This window comes from Amblyraja radiata, chromosome 12, assembly GCF_010909765.2.
Source record: "Amblyraja radiata isolate CabotCenter1 chromosome 12, sAmbRad1.1.pri, whole genome shotgun sequence".
In the NCBI taxonomy this organism is placed as follows: Eukaryota; Metazoa; Chordata; class Chondrichthyes; order Rajiformes; family Rajidae; genus Amblyraja; species Amblyraja radiata.
In genome coordinates, this window is record NC_045967.1 from 53,558,929 (window position 1) to 53,581,286 (window position 22,358).

The 22,358-nt window shown below is 47.8% G+C and overlaps 1 protein-coding gene across 4 annotated transcripts in view; it reads left to right on the forward strand.

Moving 5' to 3' along the window:
- Nucleotides 1-22,358, forward strand: part of dcx (doublecortin) — a 149,172-nt gene that overhangs the window by 23,081 nt on the left and 103,733 nt on the right. For all 4 annotated transcript variants that reach the window (XM_033030800.1, XM_033030798.1, XM_033030799.1 and 1 more), the window contains exon 3: nucleotides 1,697-2,040. In XM_033030800.1, coding sequence (XP_032886691.1) covers nucleotides 1,697-2,040 — 344 coding nt within the window. The remainder of the gene's footprint in view (nucleotides 1-1,696; nucleotides 2,041-22,358) is intronic.

Sequence of the window (22,358 nt, forward strand, 5' to 3'; positions counted from 1 at the left end):
CCACCGAGCTACTCCAGCATTCTGTGTTCCAAGCAAAATTCCAGCATTTAGTAGAAACAAAGAACTGCAGATGCTGGTTTATGCCAAAAGAAACACAAAGTGCTGGAGTAATTCAGCGGGTCAGGCAGCATCTCTAGAGAAAAAAAGAAGGGTGACGTTTTGGTTTAGGACACTTCTTCAGTCTGAAGATGGATTCTGACCTGAATTGTCACCTATCCATGTTCTCCAGAGATGTTGCCTGACCCGTTGAGTTACTCCAGCACTTTGTGTTTTAGGCAAGATTTCAGCATTATAACGATGAAGTCCAATTAACAATTGGGACAAAATGCCTGATCTTGCTAGAAATGTTGCTGAATATTCATGGAATACCATGTATTTATGAATTCAATTAATCTCTTTTGTACATTTTTCTCAACTTTGGGAATGCAATATTATTATTCTTCTGTTACCATCCCCAAAAGGCAAGAGAGAACCTTAGCTCAAATGTTATTAATTAATTGAATAAAAGTAGACATTAGTGAGTTTTTAGTTTAGCTCTTTAAGTGTGAAGTTACACAAGGCTTTTAACTCGATGTCTCAACTGGGATCAAAAGCAAAGAGAGAAGCAATTAAGAATCTGACGGAACAAAGTGCATACTGAGCCCATTCATAAAACCGTGTGTAGGAATGAACTGCGGATGCTGGTTAATGTGGAAGATAGACACAAGACGCTGGAGTAACTCAGCGGGTCAGGCAGCATCTCTGGAGAGAAGGAATAGGTGACATTTCGGGTCAAGACCCTTCATCAGACTGAGAGTCGGGGAAGGGGAAACTAGAGGTGTGGGAAGGTACAGATCTAAGCAGAGCCTGCTTCGAGGACTCGGGGAAAGGTGGAGCCCACAATGGTCCATTGTTGGCTGGGGACGAGGTGATAACAAAGTCATGGAGTGATACAGCGTGGAAACAGGTCCTTCAGCACAAGGAGCCATAGTTAACCCATCCTAGTAATGTCTTCATATCATACTGTCCATCCCCTTGGCTCCTAATTATCTATACAGGTTCTAATGCTCTCAGAGCATTCGTTCCAATAAGTAAGTCAATGGTCACAAGGAGAATGTACCAACTCTCTGTACAGACATCCCCCGTGGTCAGAATCGAACCCGGATCTCTGGAGTTGTAAGGCAGCAAATCTACTGCTGTGCCACTGTGCCGCCCAAGTTTTTAGTTTAGTTTAGTGCGGAAACAGGCCCTTCAGCCCACCGAGTTTGGGCCGACCAGCGATCCCCGCACACCAACACTATCCTACACACACTAGGAGCAATTTACATTTATGCTCAGCCAATTAGCTGACAAACCTGTACGTCTTTAGAGTGTGGGAGGAAACCGGAGCACCCAGAGAAAACCCACGCAGGTCACGGGGAGAACATTCAGATTCAGATTCAAACTTTATTGCCATTGTGCAGTGTACAGTACAGAGACAACGAAATGCAGTTAGCATCTCACCCAGAAGAGCGAACATAGAATATGAGCAATAAATATATATACGTACATACAGTCGTAGTAGTGCAATTTTTTCTGGTGGAAGGAGTGTCCATACAAACTCCGTACAGACAGCACCCATAGTCAGGATTAAACCCGGGTCTCTGGCGCCGTGAGGCAGCAACTCTACTGCTGTGCCGCCAAATTGTACCTTGCATTTTCTTTCTCTTCTGTTTAGGAGAGAGCTACGTTTGCTCCTCGCATGACATCTTCAAGAAGGTGGACTACACCAGGAACGTGAATCCCAACTGGTCGGTGAACGTCAAGACCTCTGGAACCCAGAAGGTCCCCCAGTCACTTGCCAGCGCCAAGAACATGACCGAGGTCAAGGAGACCAAGGACTTTGTCCGCCCCAAGCTGGTGACTGTCATCCGCAGCGGCGTCAAGCCCCGCAAAGCCGTCAGGGTCCTGCTCAACAAGAAGACCGCGCACTCCTTCGAGCAGGTCCTGACCGACATCACCGAGGCCATCAAGCTGGAGACGGGGATCGTGAAGAAACTCTACACCTTGGACGGCAAACAGGTGAGTCTTTCTCCTCCTCCAGGTGAGATATCATGTCTGTGCCTGTACGAGTCCTGAACAACTGATAATGGGTCTGTCCAATGAAACCTGTGATCTATCTAAATGACTGACGATCCCAATGTTTCTACTTTATTGTATGTGTGTGTGTAATGGTGACACACTGGTCAACCTGAGGAGCACCTTCAGCAACAGATTGGTTCCACCAAGATGCAGCACAGAACGCCACAGGAGATCCTTCTTCCCTGTGGCTATCAAACTGTACAACCCCCCTCCCCCTTCTGTCGTGGGGTAAACTGACTCTCCCCCCCCCCCCCTCCCCACATCCTCCCCAATCTTTGCACATCCCCAATCCTTTCCACTCGTCACTTTAGAAACATGGAAACATAGACAATAGGTGCAGGAGTAGGCCATTCGGCCCTTCGAGCCAGCACCGCCATTCAATATGATCATGGCTCATCATCCAAAATCAGTACCCCGTTCCTGCCTACTCCCCATATCCCTTGATTCTGTAATTTCATGTTTCAAGTATTTTGTGTGTTTTATAACTGTTGGCAGATCCACTTCCCTCCTGGGATGAATAAAGTTCTATTGTATATATTTGTTATATATAACGTCAGATAAATCATTATGAAACCGATGCCGTTTGTTACAAATCATCAACTCGTCTCATACCTAGTCCTGGTAGTATTATCAGATCGACTCAAAGCTGGAGTAACTCAGCGGGAGAGGCAGCATCTCTGGAGAGATGGAATGGGCGACGTTTCGGGTCGAGACCCTTCTTCAGACTCTTCGGTGTTATCCAAAGTTAGACTTGGGTAATTAAGTTTACTCCTGTCAGTGTTGATGTAATACAGCTAATATAGTGAACTAGTTTAGTTTCGAGATACAGCATGGAAACAGTCCCTACAGCTCACCGATCACCCTGTACACAAGTTCCATCCTACACACACTAGGGACAATTTACAAATGTTTATTTATTTATTATTATTATTATTTTTTTAACACCAAGCCAATTACCCAGCAAACCTGCACGTCTTTGGAGTGTGGGAGGAAACCAGAGCACCCGGAGAAAACCCACGTGGTCACAGAGACAACGGGCAAACTGCATACAGACACCACCCGTAGTCAGGATCGAACTAGGGTCTCTGGTGCTGTAAGGCAGCAACTCTAATAAAAATTCTCTGGGTACAGGTTGATTGAGGGAGCGTTAGATCGACCACACCTGAATTCCTCCCCTTCCCTTGTACAGTAGTGTTATCCAGCCTTGTGCTTGTGTAATAATGAGATTTGGTCCATCATTTGTTTGGAGCACCATAATGAACTGCAGTAAGTCAGCGGGTGAGGCAGCATCTCTGGAGAGAAGGAATGGGCGACGTTTCGGGTTGAGACCCATCTTCAGACTGATCTGCATTTCCTTCCTACACACAGGTTGTACGTTCTCCCTGTGACCGTGTGGGTTTCCTCCAGGTGCTCTGGTTTCCTCCCACATCCCAAAAGGTTTGTAGGTTAAGAGGATTCAGCAAAAATTGTATTTGTCCCTAGTGTGTAGGATAGTGCTGGTGTACGGGGTGATCACTGGCCGGCACGGACTCGGTGGGCTGAAGGGCCTGTTTCCATGCAGTATCATTCAAGTGTAAAGTCTTTATTCAAAATGGATCTAAGGCCTTCCACTGATTTCTGAAACTTTGTCTGCGTTTTATATGTTTAAATAAAATGGTGGTATGCCTTCTCCAAATATTGCCAAGGCCACAAGCCACCAAGGGACACGAGAGAAAGGTGGGTTTGATGCAGTCTCTTCTGATACACTATAGTGTAAATTCATTTTTTAAATCTTGCAACCATTGCTCATGGATATTTGGAGATATTAAATAGGGCAGTGGTTAAACTTCCCCTAATAATATCATTTAAGGCAAGGTTGAGTTCAGTTTTGTTTATTGTCAGGTGCAGTGAAAAGCTTTTGTTGCGTGCTAACCAGTCAGCAGAAAGACAATACATGATTACAATCGAGCCATTTACAGTGTATAGATACATGATAAGGGAATAATGTTTAGTACAAGGTAAAGCCAGCAAAGTCCGATCCAAGATAGTCCGAGGGTCACCAATGAGGCAAGTCGTAGTTCAGGACTGCTCTCTGCTTGTGGTGGGATGATTCAGTTGCCTGATAACAGCTGGGAAGAAACTGTCCCTGAATCTGGAGGCGTGCGTTTTCACACTTCTGTACCTTTTGCCAAAGATAGACACAAAATGCTGGAGTAACTCAGCGGGACAGGCAGCATCCCTGCAGAGAAGGAATGGGCGACGTTTCGGGTCGAAACCCTTCTTCAGACTCAGATGGGAGAGGGGAGATCCAGTTGATCCAACTTGTTATGTGGGAAGAAACTGCAGATGTTGGCTGTCCAGTGAAGTTACAGACTGACGTTACTAAGATGCACGGCTCATGACCGCATCTCCCGATATAGAAGAATGACTCGTTGAAGTGGAGTCTTTGCAGCTTTGTCCTTGAGGCTCTGTTCGGATGTTCGGATGAGGATTGTCAGCCGCTGAGGGCAGTGTCAAGATAACAAATTGTCAGCATTAAGGAGGATCCATGAGTTATTCTGACCTTGCAATGTAGTTTGAAGACTTGGCCCCAGTTTAGTTTAGTTTAGTTTAGAGATATACCGTGGAAACAGGCCCTTCGGCCCACTGTGTCCATGCCCACCAGCAATCCCCGCACATTTACACACTATCCTACACGCACGATACAATTTTACCAAGCCAATTAGCCTACAAACCTGTACATCTTTGGAGAGTGGGTGGAAGCCAGAGCTCCTGGAGAAAACCCACGCAGGTCACGGGGAGAACATACAAACTCTGTGCAGCCATGCCCCCGTAGTCGGGATCAAACCCGGGTCTCTGGCGCTGTGAGGCAGTAACTCTACCGCTGCACCACCGTGCCGTTCCAAGTCTTCAGTAGTTTGAATTAAGAAAGATCCATGAGTTTTGCAATGAGTCTGCAGTGCTTTTCTCATCCACTCATATGAAGCAAACATCTCATTATCCTCCATCAGTCAGAATATTGAGTGTGGAAGTTGCAGTTATAGAAGACTCTGGCGAGGCTGCATTTGGAGGATTGGGGTCAGTTTTGGGCACCCTCTTGCATTGAAAAGATGTGAGGAAATATTATATCCGAGTGGTTCTATTATGTAATATTTCCTCAGATGTTGTCAAGCTGGAAAGGGCGCAGGGAAGGTTTACGAGGATGTTGTCAGGACTCGGTGGCCTGAACAACAGGGAGAGGTTGAACAAACTGGGACTCTATTCCTTGGAACACAGGAGGATGAGGGGTGATTTATAGATGTGTACAAAATCATGAGAGGAATAGATTGGGTAAACACACTGTCTTTGCCAGGAGTTGGGAAATCGAGAACCAGAGGGGGGGGGGGGGGGGGGGGACAGATTTAATCGGAGTCCGAGGGGTAACTATTTTACACCAAGGGTGGTGGATGTATGGAACGAGCAGCCAGAGGAGGTAGTTGAGGCAGGGACTATCGCAACATTTAAGAAACATTCAGACAGATACATGGATAGGATAGATTGCCGTGTTGGCTCGAAGGGCCGAATGGCCTACTCCTGGAAACATAGAAAATAGGTGCAGGAGCATGCCATTCGGCCCTTCGAGCCTGCACCGCCATTCAATATGATCATGGCTGATCATCCAACTCAGTATCCTGTACCTGCCTTCTCTCCATACCCCCTGATCCCTTTAGCCACAAGGGCCACATCTAACTCCCTCTTAAATATAGTCAATGAACTGTGGCCTCAACTGCCTTCTGTGGCAGAGAATTCCAGAGATTCACCACTCTCTGTGTGAATTTTTTTTTTCTCATCTCGGTCCTAAAAGATTTCCCCCTTATCCTTAAAATGTGACCCCTTGTTCTAGACTTCCCCAACATCGGGAACATCCTGAAACCTATTATCTATTGAGAGGGAAATGGGCCAAATCTAGGCAGATGGGACTAGTATAGATGGGGCAAGTTGGGCCGAAGGGTCCGTTTCATCGCGCTATGACTCTGATGTGATGGAAATGGGAGCTCAGCTTCAGAGAGAAATCAAACTCCTCTCACGTGGCCCACACAAAAATTCACATCTAACGCTAACACTAGTTCATTGGGCTCAATTGGCTCTGCTATTTCCTGAGAGGTCGTGTGATTGGGAATGACCAGGAGCAACGAGGAGATTGAGGACTTCACCTGAAGGAAGCAGGTATGTCAATGTCCTGTCCACGTGTCAATGGTGTCTCCTCAATAAACGCATATACTTGCATCAAAGGGCGGTCACGGTGGCGCAGCGGTAGAGTTGGTGCCTGACAGCGAATGCAGCACCGGAGACCCGTGTTCGATCCTGACTACGGGTGCTGTTCTGTACGGAGTTTGCACGTTCTCCCCGTGACCCGCGTGGGTTTTCTCCCAGATCTTCAGTTTCTACCCACACTGCAAAGACGTGCAGGTTTGTAGGTTAATTGGCTTGGTAAATGTAAACATTGTCCCTAGTGGGTATAGGATAGTATTAATGTACGGGGGTCGCTGGTCGGCACGGACCCAGTGGGCCGAAAGGGCCTGTTTCCGCGCTGTATCTCTAAACTAAACTAAAGTCTTCATGTTGCTCACATCTTCAAGACATGTCGTTTAGTACTTAGTGGAATCTGTGACAGATGCTGGAAAATTAATGTGTGGGAAGGAACTGCAGATGCGGTTTATATAGATAGACACGAAAAGCTGGAGTAACTCGGCGGGTCAGGCAGCATCTCTGGAGAAAAGGAATGGTTGACGTTTCGGGTCAAGACCCTTGAGAGTCTAAAGAAGAGACTCGTCCCGAAACGTCACCCCTTCCTTTTCTCCAGAGATGCTGCCTGACCCGCCGAGTTAAACTCCAGTTTTTTCAGAAAGAACTGCAGATGTTGGAAAAATCGAAGGTACACAAAAATGCTGGAGAAACTCAGCTGGTGAGGCAGCATCTATGGAGCGAAGGAATGGGTGACATTTTTGTCTACCTTCCAGCTTTTTTAGTATCCTCGCTGGAAAATTAATATTGTGATGATTTTTGTGAAGGGAAATGAGCCATACAACACCCATACCGGCTGTGCATCAGACATAGGAGCAGAATTAGGCCATTCGGCCCATTGAGTCTGCTCTGCCATTCGATCATGGCTGATCTATCTCCCCCTCTCAACTGCAGTCACTTGCCTTTTCCCTGTAACCTTTGACACCCGTACTAATCAAGAATCTATCAATCTCCGTTATAAAAATTCAAATATAAACAAAATTGCATCTGGTATACAAAATGTTAAAGAATGTCACAGGTGGGTAGATATCTCTCTTTTCCCTTTCCCTTTACTCTCAGTCTGAAGAAGGGTCTCAACCCGAAACGTCACCTATTCCTTTTCCCCAGCGATGTTGCCTGACCTGCTGAGCTATTCCAGTTTTATTGTGTCTACCTTTGGTGTTTATTAAGCACAAGTATATCGAATGTGAAGATGGACACAAAGTGCTGGCGTAACTCAGCGGGATGGCGGGACTGTCATAGGAGGATGGCGGGACTGTCATATGAGGAAAGATTGAAAAGACTGGGCTTGTATTCACTGGAGTTTAGAAGGATGAGGGGATATCTTATAGAAATATATCAAATTATAAAAGGACTGGACACGCTAGATGCAGGAAAAATGTTCCCAATGTTGGGCGAGTCCAGAACCAGGGGCCACAGGGGATAAAGGGGAGGTCATTTAAGACTGAGGTGAGAAAAAACTTTTTCACCCAGAGAGTTGTGACTTTGTGGAATTCCCTTCCACAGAGGGCAGTGGAGGCCAAATCACTGGATGGATTTAAGGGAGAGTTAGTCAAGTCACATTTATTTATATAGCACATTTAAAAAAACAACTCTCGTTGGCCAAAGTGCTTTACATTTGTTATAAGAATAGCACAACAAAACAGACTACATACATATATACATGTAGCCCTCACTCAGTGGACGTCAGGAAAGGCTTGGGAGTATAGATAAGTCTTTAGTCTTGACTTAAAGGAGTCGATGGAGGGGGCAGTTCTGATGGGAAGAGGGATGCTGTTCCACAGTCTAGGAGCTGCAACCGCAAAGGCACGGTCGCCCCTGAGCTTATGCCTAGACCGTGGGATATTCAGCAACCCCAAGTCGGCCGATCTGAGGGGCCTGGAGGTGGAGTGGTGGGTGAGAAGACTTTTTATGTAGGTGAGGGCTTTGTAGACATGGAGGAGGATCTTGAAGTTTATACGGTTCGTTAGTTAGATAGAGCTCTAGGGGCTAGTGGAATCAAGGGATATGGGGAGAATGCAGGCACGGGTTATTGATTGGGGACGATTAGCCATAATCGCAATGAATGGCGGTGCTGGCTCAAAGGGCCGAATGGCCTCCTCCTGCACCTATTTTATATGTTTCTATCTCTGGAGAATATATGGAATTTGAATACTAATCACTGCCAAGATATGTCGGTTGGTACTCTGCCATATCTGTACTTTAACTTTGGCACTAATTAGTTTGTTTTTGCATACTTGTATATTAAAGTCCAGCGTAGTCACAGGCTGGGGGGGGGGGGCTCTCTGAAAGCCTATCCAGACTATTTTGCCTAACTTGCAACAGGGCCGTTTAAATCACTTGTAGTCGCTGGTTTCCACTCATATCCTTCAGTAGTATGAGATGATGGAGTCGGCGTGGGTTCCCAGCATGGGGCTCTGAGTTTGCATGCTTCCTCTCTCTGCCAGCCGTCTGTGCTTGCACCCCCCACCGAGTCCGTTTCCGTACTCTTGTGGAAAGTTATTTCACGTGTTTGGAGGAAATAAAGCTCCGAGTGAAGTTCTTGCCCGAGATTTTTATGGCTCATACACCAGAACGTTGTTAAACATGAGTTTGGAACCAGGGTTTGTAGAGAATTAGTGAACTCCTAATTATCTGGTGTGTTTTAGATTGTAGGTATCCACTTGTTCTTAGCTTAGATCAGCCACAATTGAATGGCGGAGCAGACATGATGGGCTGAATGGCCTAATTCTGCTCCTAGAACTTATGATCTGAGAAGTCACTCGATATCGTGGATCACTTTATCTCACTGCTATAAATGATGCTTCAAACTTCAACAAAAGGGCAAATTGTTTCTTTCCAAGAAACATGAAATGTGACAAGTCACAAGTGTTTAGTTTTTAATCTTGCTTTGATACAGAAACATTTGAACAGTTTGATATTATTTCCCAATGAAAGCTGCCAGTATTTCCTGTAACGGCCCCGTCCCACTTAAGCGATTTTTTCCGGTGACTACGGACGACTAGGCTGTCGCCACATGGTCGCCGGGGTGTCGACTGTATGGTCGTGAGTCGTCTCCTCAGTCGCCCAAAGAGTAGTAGCGTCTTTCTGGTCGCCGCTGGATTTTCAACATGGTGAAAATTTTTCAGAGACAGTTGGCGACAATGAGCGTAGCTTGACCTCTCCTGACGTAGGTGCTGTCGTAGGTTGTCGCCAGGATAACGTAGGTTGTCGCTAGTGCTGACTTCAGTTTTGTTGTTGTTGTTGAAGTAATAATTCTATTTCAAATTTTATGTCGAATGTGGGGGGGGGGGGGGGTCCAGTCGCTGGTTTTTCGGCGACCTGCTACGACTATGACAGTCCTAAAAATAGCCTAAGTGGGACAGGCCCTAAGAATGTGACATTGTGAGAATCCTTGCTCATTCAATGAACATTTTCTCCGCTGAAGTGATTGTAATCAGTGCAAAACTGACCAGCGATAGATTTGAAGACCATCCTTGGTGAAGTTATTCGTTCTTGCATATGGTGATGTCCCTACTCTTTGATTTGAAAAACATATATATTCACCACTGCATATTTTTACAAGATGACTTTAAATCTGCATTAGTCAAAGAGAGGAAGGAATATTTTAAGTACACTTTAGTCTCTGGCAGAGATCCATGAACATAAAAATTGCAGCTTAATGACCGAGAACATCCAAGGTCTTGGATAGGTAGCAATTAATGCGGTTGCAACAAAGATTTCAAGTCAGTTCTGTGGTAAACCGAGAGCAAAAAGTGATAATTAAAATTCTAAGCAGGAACTTGAACGTCATTCGATTCTCTTTTGCGGATTGTGTTTGATTTTAGGGAGATAGACAGTAAACAATAGGTGCAGGAGTAGGCCATTCGGCCCTTCGAGCCAGCACCGCCATTCAATGTGATCACGGCTGATCATCCCCAATCAGTACCCCGTTCCTGCCTTTTCCCCATTTCCCCTGACTCCACTATCTTTAAGAGCCCTATCCAGCTCTCTCTTGAAAGTATCCAGAGAACCTGCCTCCACTGCCCTCTGAGGCAGAGAATTCCACAGACTCGCTACTCTCTGTGAGAAAAAGTGTTTCCTCGTCTCTGTTCTACATAGCTTACCCCTTATTCTTAAACTGTGGCCCCTGGTTCTGGACCCCCCCAACATTGGGAACATTCTTACATTCTTACATCGGGAGATATTCTTACATTTTATTTTTGTAAGCAAATGCTTGTTAGACCTTTTCAAAAGAGTCAAGAGTGTTTAATTATCATACTAGGGGGGGTGGGGTGTGGGGGAGGGTGTGTGTGTGTGGGTGGGTGTGTGGGTGAGTGTGTGGGTGGGGGTGTGTGTGTGGGGGAGGGTGTGTGTGTGTGGGGGAAGGGGTGTGTGTGTAGGGGAGGGGTTGTGTGTGGAGGAGGGGTTGTGTGGGGGGTGTGGGGGGGAGGGGTTGTGTGTGGAGGAGGGGTTGTGTGTGGGGTGTGGGGGGGAGGGGTTGTGTGGGGGAAGGGGGAATGGGGGTGTGTGGGGGGTGGGGTAGGTGTGGGGGAGGAGGGGACTGTGGGGGCGGGTGAATCTTCAAAACCTTCATAACTTTTGTACTATTTCACTGATCGGAAAAAAACTTATTTGACTTGCAGCAGAGAAGAATGGTGAGTAAGGTGGCGAAAAATCGTAGCGCTATGGGGATCGTTTTCATGCAGATTTAATTACAACGCAGATAGGAAGTGGTCAAGATGAGAGTTTTAGTAATAGTATAGATGTCGCAGATATGACAATGAAATTCTTGCTTGCTGCAGCACAACAGAATATGTAAACATAGTACATAACTCGAGAAGAATAAAAGTTCAGTGTGTATATACACATGCACACATACTCAATAAATAAACAAATAATTATAGTGCAATAATAATAAAAGTCTGTTCCAGTTCAGAGGTTATTTGTTGTAGTGTTTAATAGCCTGATGGCTGTGGGGAAGAAGCTGTTCCTGAACCTGGACGTTACAGTTTTCAGGCTCCTGTACCTCCTACCAGATGGCAATGGTGAAATGAGTTTGTGGCCGGGATGGTGTGGGTCTTTGATGATGTTGGCTGCCTTTTTGAGGCAGCGACTACGATAGATCCCTTCGATGGTGGGGAGGTCAGAGCCGGTGATGGACTTTAGAGATACGTCGTGGAAACAGGACCTTCGTCAGACTGAGTCTGAGCCAATCAGGTATTTGAAGGTTCATGAAGAAGGGTCTCGACCCCAAACGTCACCCATTCCTTCTCTCCAGAGACGCTGCCTGTCCCGCTGAGTTTCTCCAGCTCTTTGTGTCTATCTTCGATTTAAACCAACATCTGCAGTTCTTTCCTGCTCGGGTATTTATTTGAACTCTGCCCACATGCCCTTGTTCAGTGTTTCAACTAAGTTACCTGTTATTTAACATAAAAATTGTTCTACATTAATATTCTGCCTGCCTTATCCTTAAAACAAAATACACAATGTGCTGGAGTGGCTCAGCAGGTCAGGCAACATCTCTGGAGAAAATGGTTAGGTGACATTTCGGGTTGGGGCCTTTCTTCAGCCTATCCTTATTAGATTTCAGAGTTAGCATTACAGATACAGTGTTGAAACGGGCCCTTCGGCCCACTGATCGGTGATCACCTTGTACACATGCACTATCCGACATGCACTAGGAACAATTTACAACTTGCAGAAGCCAATGAATTCTATAAAACTGCACATCTTTTGACTGTGGGAGGAAACCGGAGCACCAGGAGAAAAACCCACAAAGGTCACGGGGAGAAGGTACAAACTCCTTACAGACAGCGCCCGTCGTCAGGATCGAACCCGGGTCACTGGCGCTGTAAGGCAGCAACTCTACCCACTGCGCCACCGTGCCGCACAACTACTTGGCTTGTTCATATCTAGAGACGGCAATCTGTCCACAGCGTAGAACAAACTTCCACATAAAGCTGTGGAAAAGAATGTTTTATGGTATTGCTTGGCAATTTAGAAAAGCTATCAAGGGAGGAATCCGTACAGTTATGGCTTTTGCTGCTGCCAGCTTTAATCCTTTGAACTGCAGACTGGAGAACTCTGAGAGGCCAAACGGAATCATTGCCCCTGATCGGGTTAGGTTGTACCTTCTCATGTTATTATAGTAATCAATTTTAGTTTTAGTTCACAAGTTATAGGAGTAGAATTAGGCCATTCGGCCCATCGAGTCCACTCCTCCATTCAATCATGGCTGATCTCTGCCTCCTAATCCCATTTTCCTGCCTTCTCCCCGTAACCCTTGACACCCGTTCTAATCAAGGATTTGTCTATCTTTTCCTTAAAAGTATCCACTGACTTGTCCTCCACAGCCCTCTGTGGCAATGAGTTCCCACAGATTCACCACCCTCTGATAGTTCATCCTCACCTCCTTTCTAAAGCGCCCTTTAATTCTGAGATTATGACCACTGGTCCTCGACTCTCCCACCAGTGGAAACATCCTCTCCACATCCACTCTATCCAGGCCTTTCATTATTCGGTAAGTTTCAATGAGGTCCCACCTCAACCTTCTAAACTCCAGCGAGTACAGGCTCTGTGCTGTCAAACGCTGATCATATGCTAACCCACTCATTCCTGGGATCATTCTTGTAAACCTCCTCTGGACCCTCTCCAGAGCCAGCACATCCTTCCTCAGATATGGGGCCCAAATTTGCTCACAGTTTCAGAGATACGGCACGGTAACAGGCCCTTCGGCTCACTGAGTCCATGCTGACCAAACGATCACCCGTACACTAGCATTATCCTACACACTGGGGACAGTTTACAACTTTGCCCAACAAACCTGTATGTCTTTGGAATATGGGAGGAAACCAGAGCACCCGGAGAAAACCCACACAGTTACATGCAAACTCCATACAGACAGCACCGAAGTATGAACCTGGGTCTCAGGCATTGTAAGACTGCAGCACTACCACTGTGCCACTATATAGTTTTGCCTAGTGCACTCTAATGGGGGCTGGCTCGAAGGGCCAAATGGCCTACTCCTGCAGCTATTTTCTATGTTTAGGAAGGAAACCAAAGATAGACACAAAAAGCTGGAGTAACTCATCGGGTCTATATCTCTCGTTTCTCCCACCCCGACTCTCGGTCTGAAGAAGGGTCTCGACCCGAAACGTCAACCATTCCTTCTCTCCAGAGATGCTGCCTGCCTGACCCGCTGAGTTCCTCCAGCGTTTTGTGTCTACCTCCTATGGTTTGTATGTAAAGTGAGTGATTTTGGGCAGAGAGCCTTCTACACGCTGTTGTTGCTCTCAGTGTTTGTGAGTGAGCTACATTGTGAATGTTTGGCTCTCATCCCAATCCCTGTGTTTTGCAAAGTAGTGCAGAATGTTTTGTGGTTCTTGCAACTCTGCCAAGAGGTAACTGCTCCTTGTAAGTGGTTTGATCGCACTCTATTGCTTTACAATTGGGGAGTAATCAGGAGATGCTACGCCCGCTCTCTCCCCTTGGGCTTTTGGTGACCCTCAGCTAATCCACAGGTAGCAAATAATCGACATTTAGACTCCAAACCGCAATGTGTAGATTTGATGGACTGCAGGCAAAAAAATGTTCTCAGAATGTCAGTGAAAAGCTGCTATTAGAAACATAGCTACATAGAAAATAGGTGCAGGAGGAGGCCATTCGGCCCTTCGAGCCTGCACCGCCATTCATTGTGATCATGGCTGATCGTCCCCTATCAATAACCCGTGCCTGCCTTCTCCCCATATCCCTTGATTCCACTAGCCCCTAGAGCTCTATCTAACTCTCCCTTAAATCCATCCAGTGATTTGGCCTCCACTGCCCTCTGTGGCAGGGAATTCCACCAATTCACCACTATCTGGGTGAAAACGTTTTTTCTCACCACAGTCTTAAATGTCACCTTTATTCTAAGACTGTGGCCCCTGGTTCTGGACTCGCCCAACATTGGGAACATTTTTCCTGCATCTAGCTTGGCCAGTCCTTTTATAATTTTATACGTTTCTATAAGATACCCCCTGATCCTTCTAAACTCCAGTGAATTGAGGGAGTGCTGGGTAGGTTCACCAAGTTAATTCCCGGGATGGCGGGACTGTCATATGCTGAGAGAATGGAGCGGCTGGGCTTGTACACTCTGGAATCTAGAAGGATGAGAGGATATCTTATTAAGGGTTTGGATGCGCTAGAGGCAGGAAACATGTTCCCGATGTTGGGGGAGTCCAGAACCAGGGGCCACAGTTTAAGAATAAGGGGTAAGCCATTTGGAACGGGGATGAGGAAATACTTTTTCACACCAAGAGTTGTGAGTCTGTGGAATTCTTTGCCTCAGAGGGCGGTGGTGGCCGGTTCTCTGGATACTTTCACGAGAGACCTAGATAGAGCTCTTAAAGATAGCGGAGTCCGTGGATATGGGGAGAAGGCAGGAACGGGCTACTGATTGTGGATGATCAGCCATGATCACATTGAATGCTAATACTGGCTCGAAGGGCCGACTGGTTTACTCCTACATCTATTGTCTATTGTCTATTTTGAGAAGATTCTGGATAGTAAAACCTCCTTCTTTCACTCTGAAGCTTATTTTGTTTTGTTCGTGGGTGCTCTCCCATCTACTTTTAACACAAGGAACTGCAGATGCTGCTTTAAACCATGGGCGGCACGGTGGCGCAGCGGTAGAGTTGCTGCCTCCCAGCGCCAGGGACCCGGGTTCGATCCTGACTACGGGTGCTGTCCGTACGGAGTTTGTACGTTCTGGGTTTTCTCCTTGTGCTCCAGTTTCCACCCATGTTCCAAAGACGTACAGGTTTGCAGGTTAATTGGCTTGGTATCATTGTAAATTGTGCCTAGTGTGTGTGTGTGTGTGTGGGATAGTGTTTGCGTGCGGGGATCGCTGGTTGGCAGGGCCTCGGTGGGCCGAAGGGCCTGTTCCTTCCCCCCCCCCCCACCCACAATCAGTCCGATGAAAGGTCCCTCCCCGAAACATCACCTATCCATGTTCTCCAGAGATGTTGCCTGACCCGCTGAGTTACTCCAGCACTCGGTGTTTCCAAATCTATCATGGGTTAAGTAGTGGAGCTGCTGGGGGCAGGGCAAATCTTAGCGAATGTAGGTGGATACATGTGGGGGGGAGGGGGGGAGTTACTCCAGCACTTAGATATTAGAAATCTTTAGACTTTTAGACATTCAACACGGAAACAGGCCCTTCAGCCAACCGAGTCCGCATCGACCAGCGATCCCCGCACACTGGCGCTATCCTACATACACACACACACACACACACACAAGGGTCAATTTACAATTTATGTCGAAGCCAATTAACCTATTAACCTGCACGTCTTTGGCGTGTGGGAGGAAACCGGAGCACCCGGAGAGAACCCACGCAGGTCACGGGGAGAAAGTGCGAACTCAGTACAGACAGCGCCCGTGGTCAGGATCGAACCTCGTGGTCAGGGTGTCTGGTGCTGTAATGGGGCTGTCCCACTGTACGAGGTAATTCAAGAGTTCTCCCGAGTTTCCCCTGATTCGAACTCGGAGAATTACGGTAATGGCCACTCGTAGGTACTCGGGGCTCTCGTGGACATTTTTCAACATGTTGAAAAATCTTCACGAGCTTACCGCTTTTCCCGAGTACCTGCCGTTAACGTTACGAGCTGCTAAGAGACGTCCCCGAGTTCCAACATACCCGCTACGTACATTCTACGTGCTTACCACGAGTTTGATTTATTTTTAAACTCGGGAGAGCTCTTGAATTACCTCGTACAATGGGACAGGGCTTTAAGGCAGCAACTCTACCGCTGGCCCACCGTGCCGCCCAGGAACCTTGCCGTTTCCCTCACAGATGGCCAATGTTGCTGCTGTTTTCTGGATTGTCCTTTTCTATGTCGTTGTTCATGCATTGTGTGTCTTGTTAACAATGGGCAGGACTAGGCTTGTCTCAAAAGGTGTCCGTGTTCGAGTCGGGATCCTGCTGTGGTGTGTTCATTATCCAGGGTTCCCGTTGCTGTGTCAATACTGCATTCCTGGGCTCACAGTGTGACCGGCTTGTGCATTTGTAGAAGACTGCCTCCACCATGGAGCGACTGTCTTGCCTCGTACAGTCATCAGTCGCAAGTCGTGGTCCATCAGTGGCAACTCTTTCAACAACTCTTAACATCTATAATATCTCAGGAACATTTATAGCTCGGGAAAATCCATGTCATAAATGGGGCGGTCACGGTGGCGCAGCGGTAGAGTTGCAGCCTTGCAGTGAATGCAGCGCCGGAGTCCCGGGTTCGATCCCGACTACGGGTGCTGTCTGTACGGAGTTTGTACCTTCTCCCCGTGACCTGCGAGGGGTCTTCTCCGAGATCTTCGGTTTCCTCCCACACTCCTAAGACATGCGGGTTTGTAGGTTAATTGACTTGGTAAATGTAAAAATTGTCCCGAGTGGGTGTAGGATCGTGTTCAAGTGCGGGGATCGCTGGTCGGCGCGGACCCGGTGGGCCGAAGGGCCTGTTTCCGCGCTGTATCTCTAAAACTAAAAATTCTTGAGTATTAAACAGTACTCTTCTAAGTATTGCTAACGTATACTGCTGTGCTGAAAGTACTCCATTTAATTGGTGGTTTTAATGATGATTGTGAAATCATATGCTAATTGATGCACACATCTAAGGTCTGATTACTGTGCTGAATGCACAGCCAGACTTAAAATATCTTGTTTCCTTTGAAGGGAAGTGAAATGATTTAAACGCTGCATCCGTAGCATTTCCACCGAGATCCTGCCTTTAATGTGATTCATTTTGTAGATTCCTTAGTAATCGAGCTGAATGGGACTAGTGTAGATGGGGCATATTGGTCGGCATGGGCGGGATGGGCCGAACGGCCTGTTTCCACGCTGTGTGACTCTATGACTCTAATGTAATTCAAGTTTCACTGTACCTTAATTGGTACATTTGACAATACACTGACCTTGGGACATTGAAAGCTAATGAAGTGAGTCAGACAGTTAAAGTAGACTCATAGAGTGATACAGTGTGGAAACAGGCCCTTCGGCCCAACTTGCCCACACCGGCCAACATGTCCCTGCTACACTAGTCCCACCTGCCTGCGCTTGGTCCATATCCCTCCAAACCTGTCCTATCCATGTACCTGTCATATGTGCATAGAATGAAGCAGCTGGGCTTGTACACTCTGGAATTTAGAAGGATGAGAGGACACACGCTAGTGGCAGGAAACAGGTCCCCGATGTTGGGGGAGTCCAGAACCAGGGGCCACAGTTTAAGAATATGGGGTAGGTCATTTAGAACGGAAATGAGGGAAAACGTTTTCACCCAGAGAGTTGTGAGTCTGTGGAATTCAGTTGTGAAGGCAGTGGAGGCCGGTTCTCTGGATGCTTTCAAGAGAAAGTTAGATAGGGCTGTTAAAGATAGCGGCGTTGGGGATATGGGGAGAAGGCAGGAACGGGTACTGAATGTGGATGATCAGCCATGATCACATTGAATGGCGGTGCTGGCTCGAAGGGCCGAATGTGCTACCCCTGCACCTATTGTCTATTGTCTATTATTTCTTAAACATTGGGATAGTCCCAGCCTCAACTACCCCCTCTGGCAGCTTGTTCCACACACCCACCACCCTTTGTGTGGAAAAAGTTACCCCTCAGATTCCTATTAAATCTTTTCCCCTTCACCTTGAACCTATGTCCCCTGGTCCTCGATTCCTCTACTCTGGGCAAGAGATTCTGGGCATGTACCCGATCTATTCCTCTCAGGACTTTGAAGATGAATGTTCCTCTGCTGGAAGCTAACCAAAGAAACAATCAAATTACCTATCCAAAAGTACCTCAAATGCAACTGTTATATCTGCCTCCACCACCACCCCAGGCTGCATGTTCCAGGCACCCATTGATTTAAAAAAACTTGCCTTGCTCATCTCCTTTGAACATTTCCACTCTCACTTTAAAGTTGAGCCCTTCGTTCTTTGATATTTCCACCCTGGAGAAAAGGTTCTGACTGTCTAGCCTATCAGTGCCTCTTATAATTTAATATACTTCTATCAGTTCTCCCTTCAACCTCTCATTTCCCCACCCCCCCTATTCTCCATTTTAAAGCTAGCCATTGACTTGGCCTCCACAGCTGTCGGTGGCAATGAATTCCACAGATTCACCACCCTCCTCATCTCCATTCTAAAGGTACGTCTGGAGATGCTGCCTGACCTGCTGCGATACTCCAGCACTTTGTATCCTTCATGTATTAACCAACATCTGACTTTAGACATTGGAGATACAGCACGGAAATGGTTCCTTTGGCCCACTGAGTTAACCGACCAGCGATCGCCCCGTACACTAACGCTATCCTACACACCAGAGACGATTTACAATTTTACAGAAGCCAATTGACCTACAAACCTGCACGCCTTTGGGGTGTGGGAGGAAACCGGAGCACCCGGAGAAAACCCGCGCAGGTCACACGGAGAACGTGCAAACTCCGTACAGACAGCACCCATAGTCAGGATGGAACCCGGGTCTCTGGCGCTGTGAGGCAGCAACTCTACCGCTGCGCCACCGTGCCGCTCTGCAAATTGGACTTCTCATTTTGTAAATGGCGACGGATGAGCGAATGTCATCGCGCGGGGCGTTCGTGACAATAATCAACCGTTGACCCATTGAGAAGTTGTCGGGATGCGTAGAATAAGCTGCCTTGTGGCAGAAAGCTGCGGAGAAATGATCGCAGCTATTTGGAGACGGAAACAGCCATCAATATACCCCCCCCCCCCCATCTGCACAGTGGCGTCGCTGGTACAGCCGGGGGATTGGGATGAATGCGACGCTGCACCACACCAGACAGCTGGCAGCGACTAGACCCAGATACAACACGAGCCTGAACAGCAGCAGCCTCTTCCCGACAGCCACCAAGCTATTAAACACTACAGTCTCCAAACAAGCTCCAAACCACATAGACTTGGGGGCATTAGTCTTGTCTACTTGCACTATTATTGTTTGTTTTTATGTATGTGTGTGTGTATTTTACACACTCTCGCTCACACACTCGCTCACACTCTCGCTCACACTCTCGCTCACACTCTCTCTCACACTCACTCTCTCACACCTCACTCTCTCACACTCGCTCACACACTCGCTCACACTCACTCTCACACTCTCTCACTCTCTCACACTCTCTCACACATATTTAGGTGGGCGGCGCGACTCTCGTCAGCAGCGGCCTCTGCAGTCCGTCTGCGTTTTTATTATTTTATGTCTATGTTTTTATGTAGTTTTTGTTATTTTTTGTTGGGGTATGTGTGTGGGGGAGGGAGGGGGTAACTTTTAAATCTCTCCCTGCACGGGAGACCCGACCTTTTCTTTGTCGGGTCTCCGTTGTCGTTGGGGCTGCAACGAGGAGCGGCCTCCAACAGGAAGACCGGGGGCTCTGGTGCCGACTACTCACCTCACCGTCGCGGAGCTGGCCGAGTCCAGAGCGGGTGGAGCGGTGGTGGACGCTGCTGCGGCCCGACCTCCGGAGGTTCGGAGGCTGCAACTGCGGGTCTGGCGGTCGGCGGCACCGGGAGCCCGCGGGTCCCTGGGGGGAGACCGCTTTTCAGGGCTCCCGCAACGGCGATTTCTCCTGCCCGAGTTGCGGGGTTGAAGAGCTCCTGGAGCGGGGCCTTACACCATCGCCCCGCGCGGCTTGGAATGGCCGCGGGACTCTGCGAGCGCACGCCGGGGGCTCTAACATGAAGAACCCGGTGTGCGACCTTGCATCACCCGGCGTGGCTTTAATGGCCGCGGGACAATTCGCCATCGCCCGCCGGGGGCTTTGACTTTGACTCTGACATCGGGGGGCGGGGGGGGGAGTGCAGTGGAGAGATAAGTTTTTTTGGCCTTCCATCACAGCAATGTGATGGATGTTTATGTAAATTATGTTGTGTCTTGGGTCTATTTGTTTGTAATGTATGGCTGCAGAAACGTCATTTCGTTTGGACCTCAAGGGGTCCAAATGACAAATAAATTGTATCGTATCGTATCGTATATGTGTATCTCTGTGCGTGTGTGTGTGTATGTATCTGTGTATATGTAGCTACACACACTGATTTATTTTTCTCATTTATATTGTTTACATTGTACTATATTTACGTATTCTGCTGTGCTGCTGCAAGTAATAATGTCATTCTTCTATCTGGGACACATGACAATAAAACACTCTTGACTCTTGGTCTCCCCAGTTGCAGCTTCTGCATTAGTCAAGGGGAGGTGAAGGGGCGGAAATGAGATGTAAAATGTGTGTATCTGACACCTGCCTCTGTATTGTGTGGAGCAGCTGTGCCCGGTGCCACCATAATCGCTCATTCCACTCACTTCCCCAGCTCCCATCACCACCTCACCGTGTGGCAGCGTGAATCCTGTCCGTGGATAAAGCTCACGCAATCAGCCGCATTGATTATTGTTGCCAAACACACGCACACGCAGACACATACATGCACGCATACGCGTACACACACATACATGCGCGCACACACATGGACACATACACGCACACACATGGACACATACACGCACACACACATGCACACACACCTGTGCACATGCACACACACATGTGCACACACACACGCGCACAGACATACATATACACATTAGGTACACACACGCACACACACACACACACACACACACACACACACACACACACACACACACACACACACACACACACACACAGTCGATCCGAAACGCCACCCATTCCTTCTCTCCAGAGATGCTGCCTGTCCCGCTGAGTTACTCCAGCATTTAGTGTCTATCTTCAGTGTAAACCAGCATCTGCAGTTCCTTCCCACACACATGGTTCACAAGGTATTGGGAAGCTGCCTTATTTCAGGAGATTGCCGTAATTAGTTCCTTCAGAAGCAGCATGAGCGGAGGAGGGGAAAGGCGCGATTGAAACAAATCGCATCATCTGATCCTGGCGACTGTTTCTTGCTGGTTTTCCCGGATTCGATCTCGGGGGAGTTTGATGGGGAGTGGGAGAGATCGGGAACTCTGGGCCGCGCTGTCTGCTCGCGGCAGGCATGTTGGGGTTTTTTTTTGTGCATTGCGGCTTTGAAACAAGACAAGGCAGCTGCCCCTCCCTCTCTCCTGCCTGGCTCATTGTGCTAGTTTCACCCCCTCCCCGCCCGCCATGCCCAGCTTCCAGCTCCTGCAATGATTATTTCTCCTCCTCTGATGAGTGCAGTCTGGCTGCTGGTAGAAGCTTGTTGCTAGGAGACCGCATCGGTAGAACAGCGCTCTGACAACGAGGAAGATGATGCCTTCTCTGTGTTGGCTGGTGTCTGTCTTTCACAAGTTAAACGTTCCAGGAGCAGAATTAGGCCATTCGACACATCAAGTCCACTTCACTATTCAATCATGGCTGATCTATCTCTCCCTACCTTCTCCCCATAACCCCTGACACCCGTACTAATCAAAAATGTATATATCTCTGCCTTAAATATCCATTGACTTGGCCTCCACAGCCTTCTGTGGCAATTAATTCCACGGGGGGGGGGGGGGGGGGGGGGGTGTGGGGTGGGGTGGTGGGGGGCTGGTGGGGGGTATGGGGTGTGTGTGTGTGTGTGTGTGTGTGTGTGTGTGTGTGTGTGTGTGTGTGTGTGTGTGTGTGTGTGTGTGTGTGTGTGTGTGTGGGTGTGTGGGTGTGTGGGTGTGTGGGTGTGGGGGCGTGCGGGCGTGCGGGCGTGCGTGCGCGTGCGTGTGTGTGTGTGTGTGTGCCCTATACGTGGCGACTCTTGTGTATCATCTACAAAACAAAGAGTTTCACTGTACCAACTACACGTGACAATAAAGTTTCAATCACTCCGCAATATTTAAAAAGCCACAAAGTGCTGGAGTAACACAGCGGGATCAGGCAGCATCGTTGGAGAACATGGACAGGTGACATTTCAGGTCGACACGTAGATCTTGACTCAAAATGTCACCGATCCATGTTCATAACTTCATAATTTCATTAGTCGTGGCTGCAGAATTAGGCCATTCGGCCCATCGAGTCTACTCC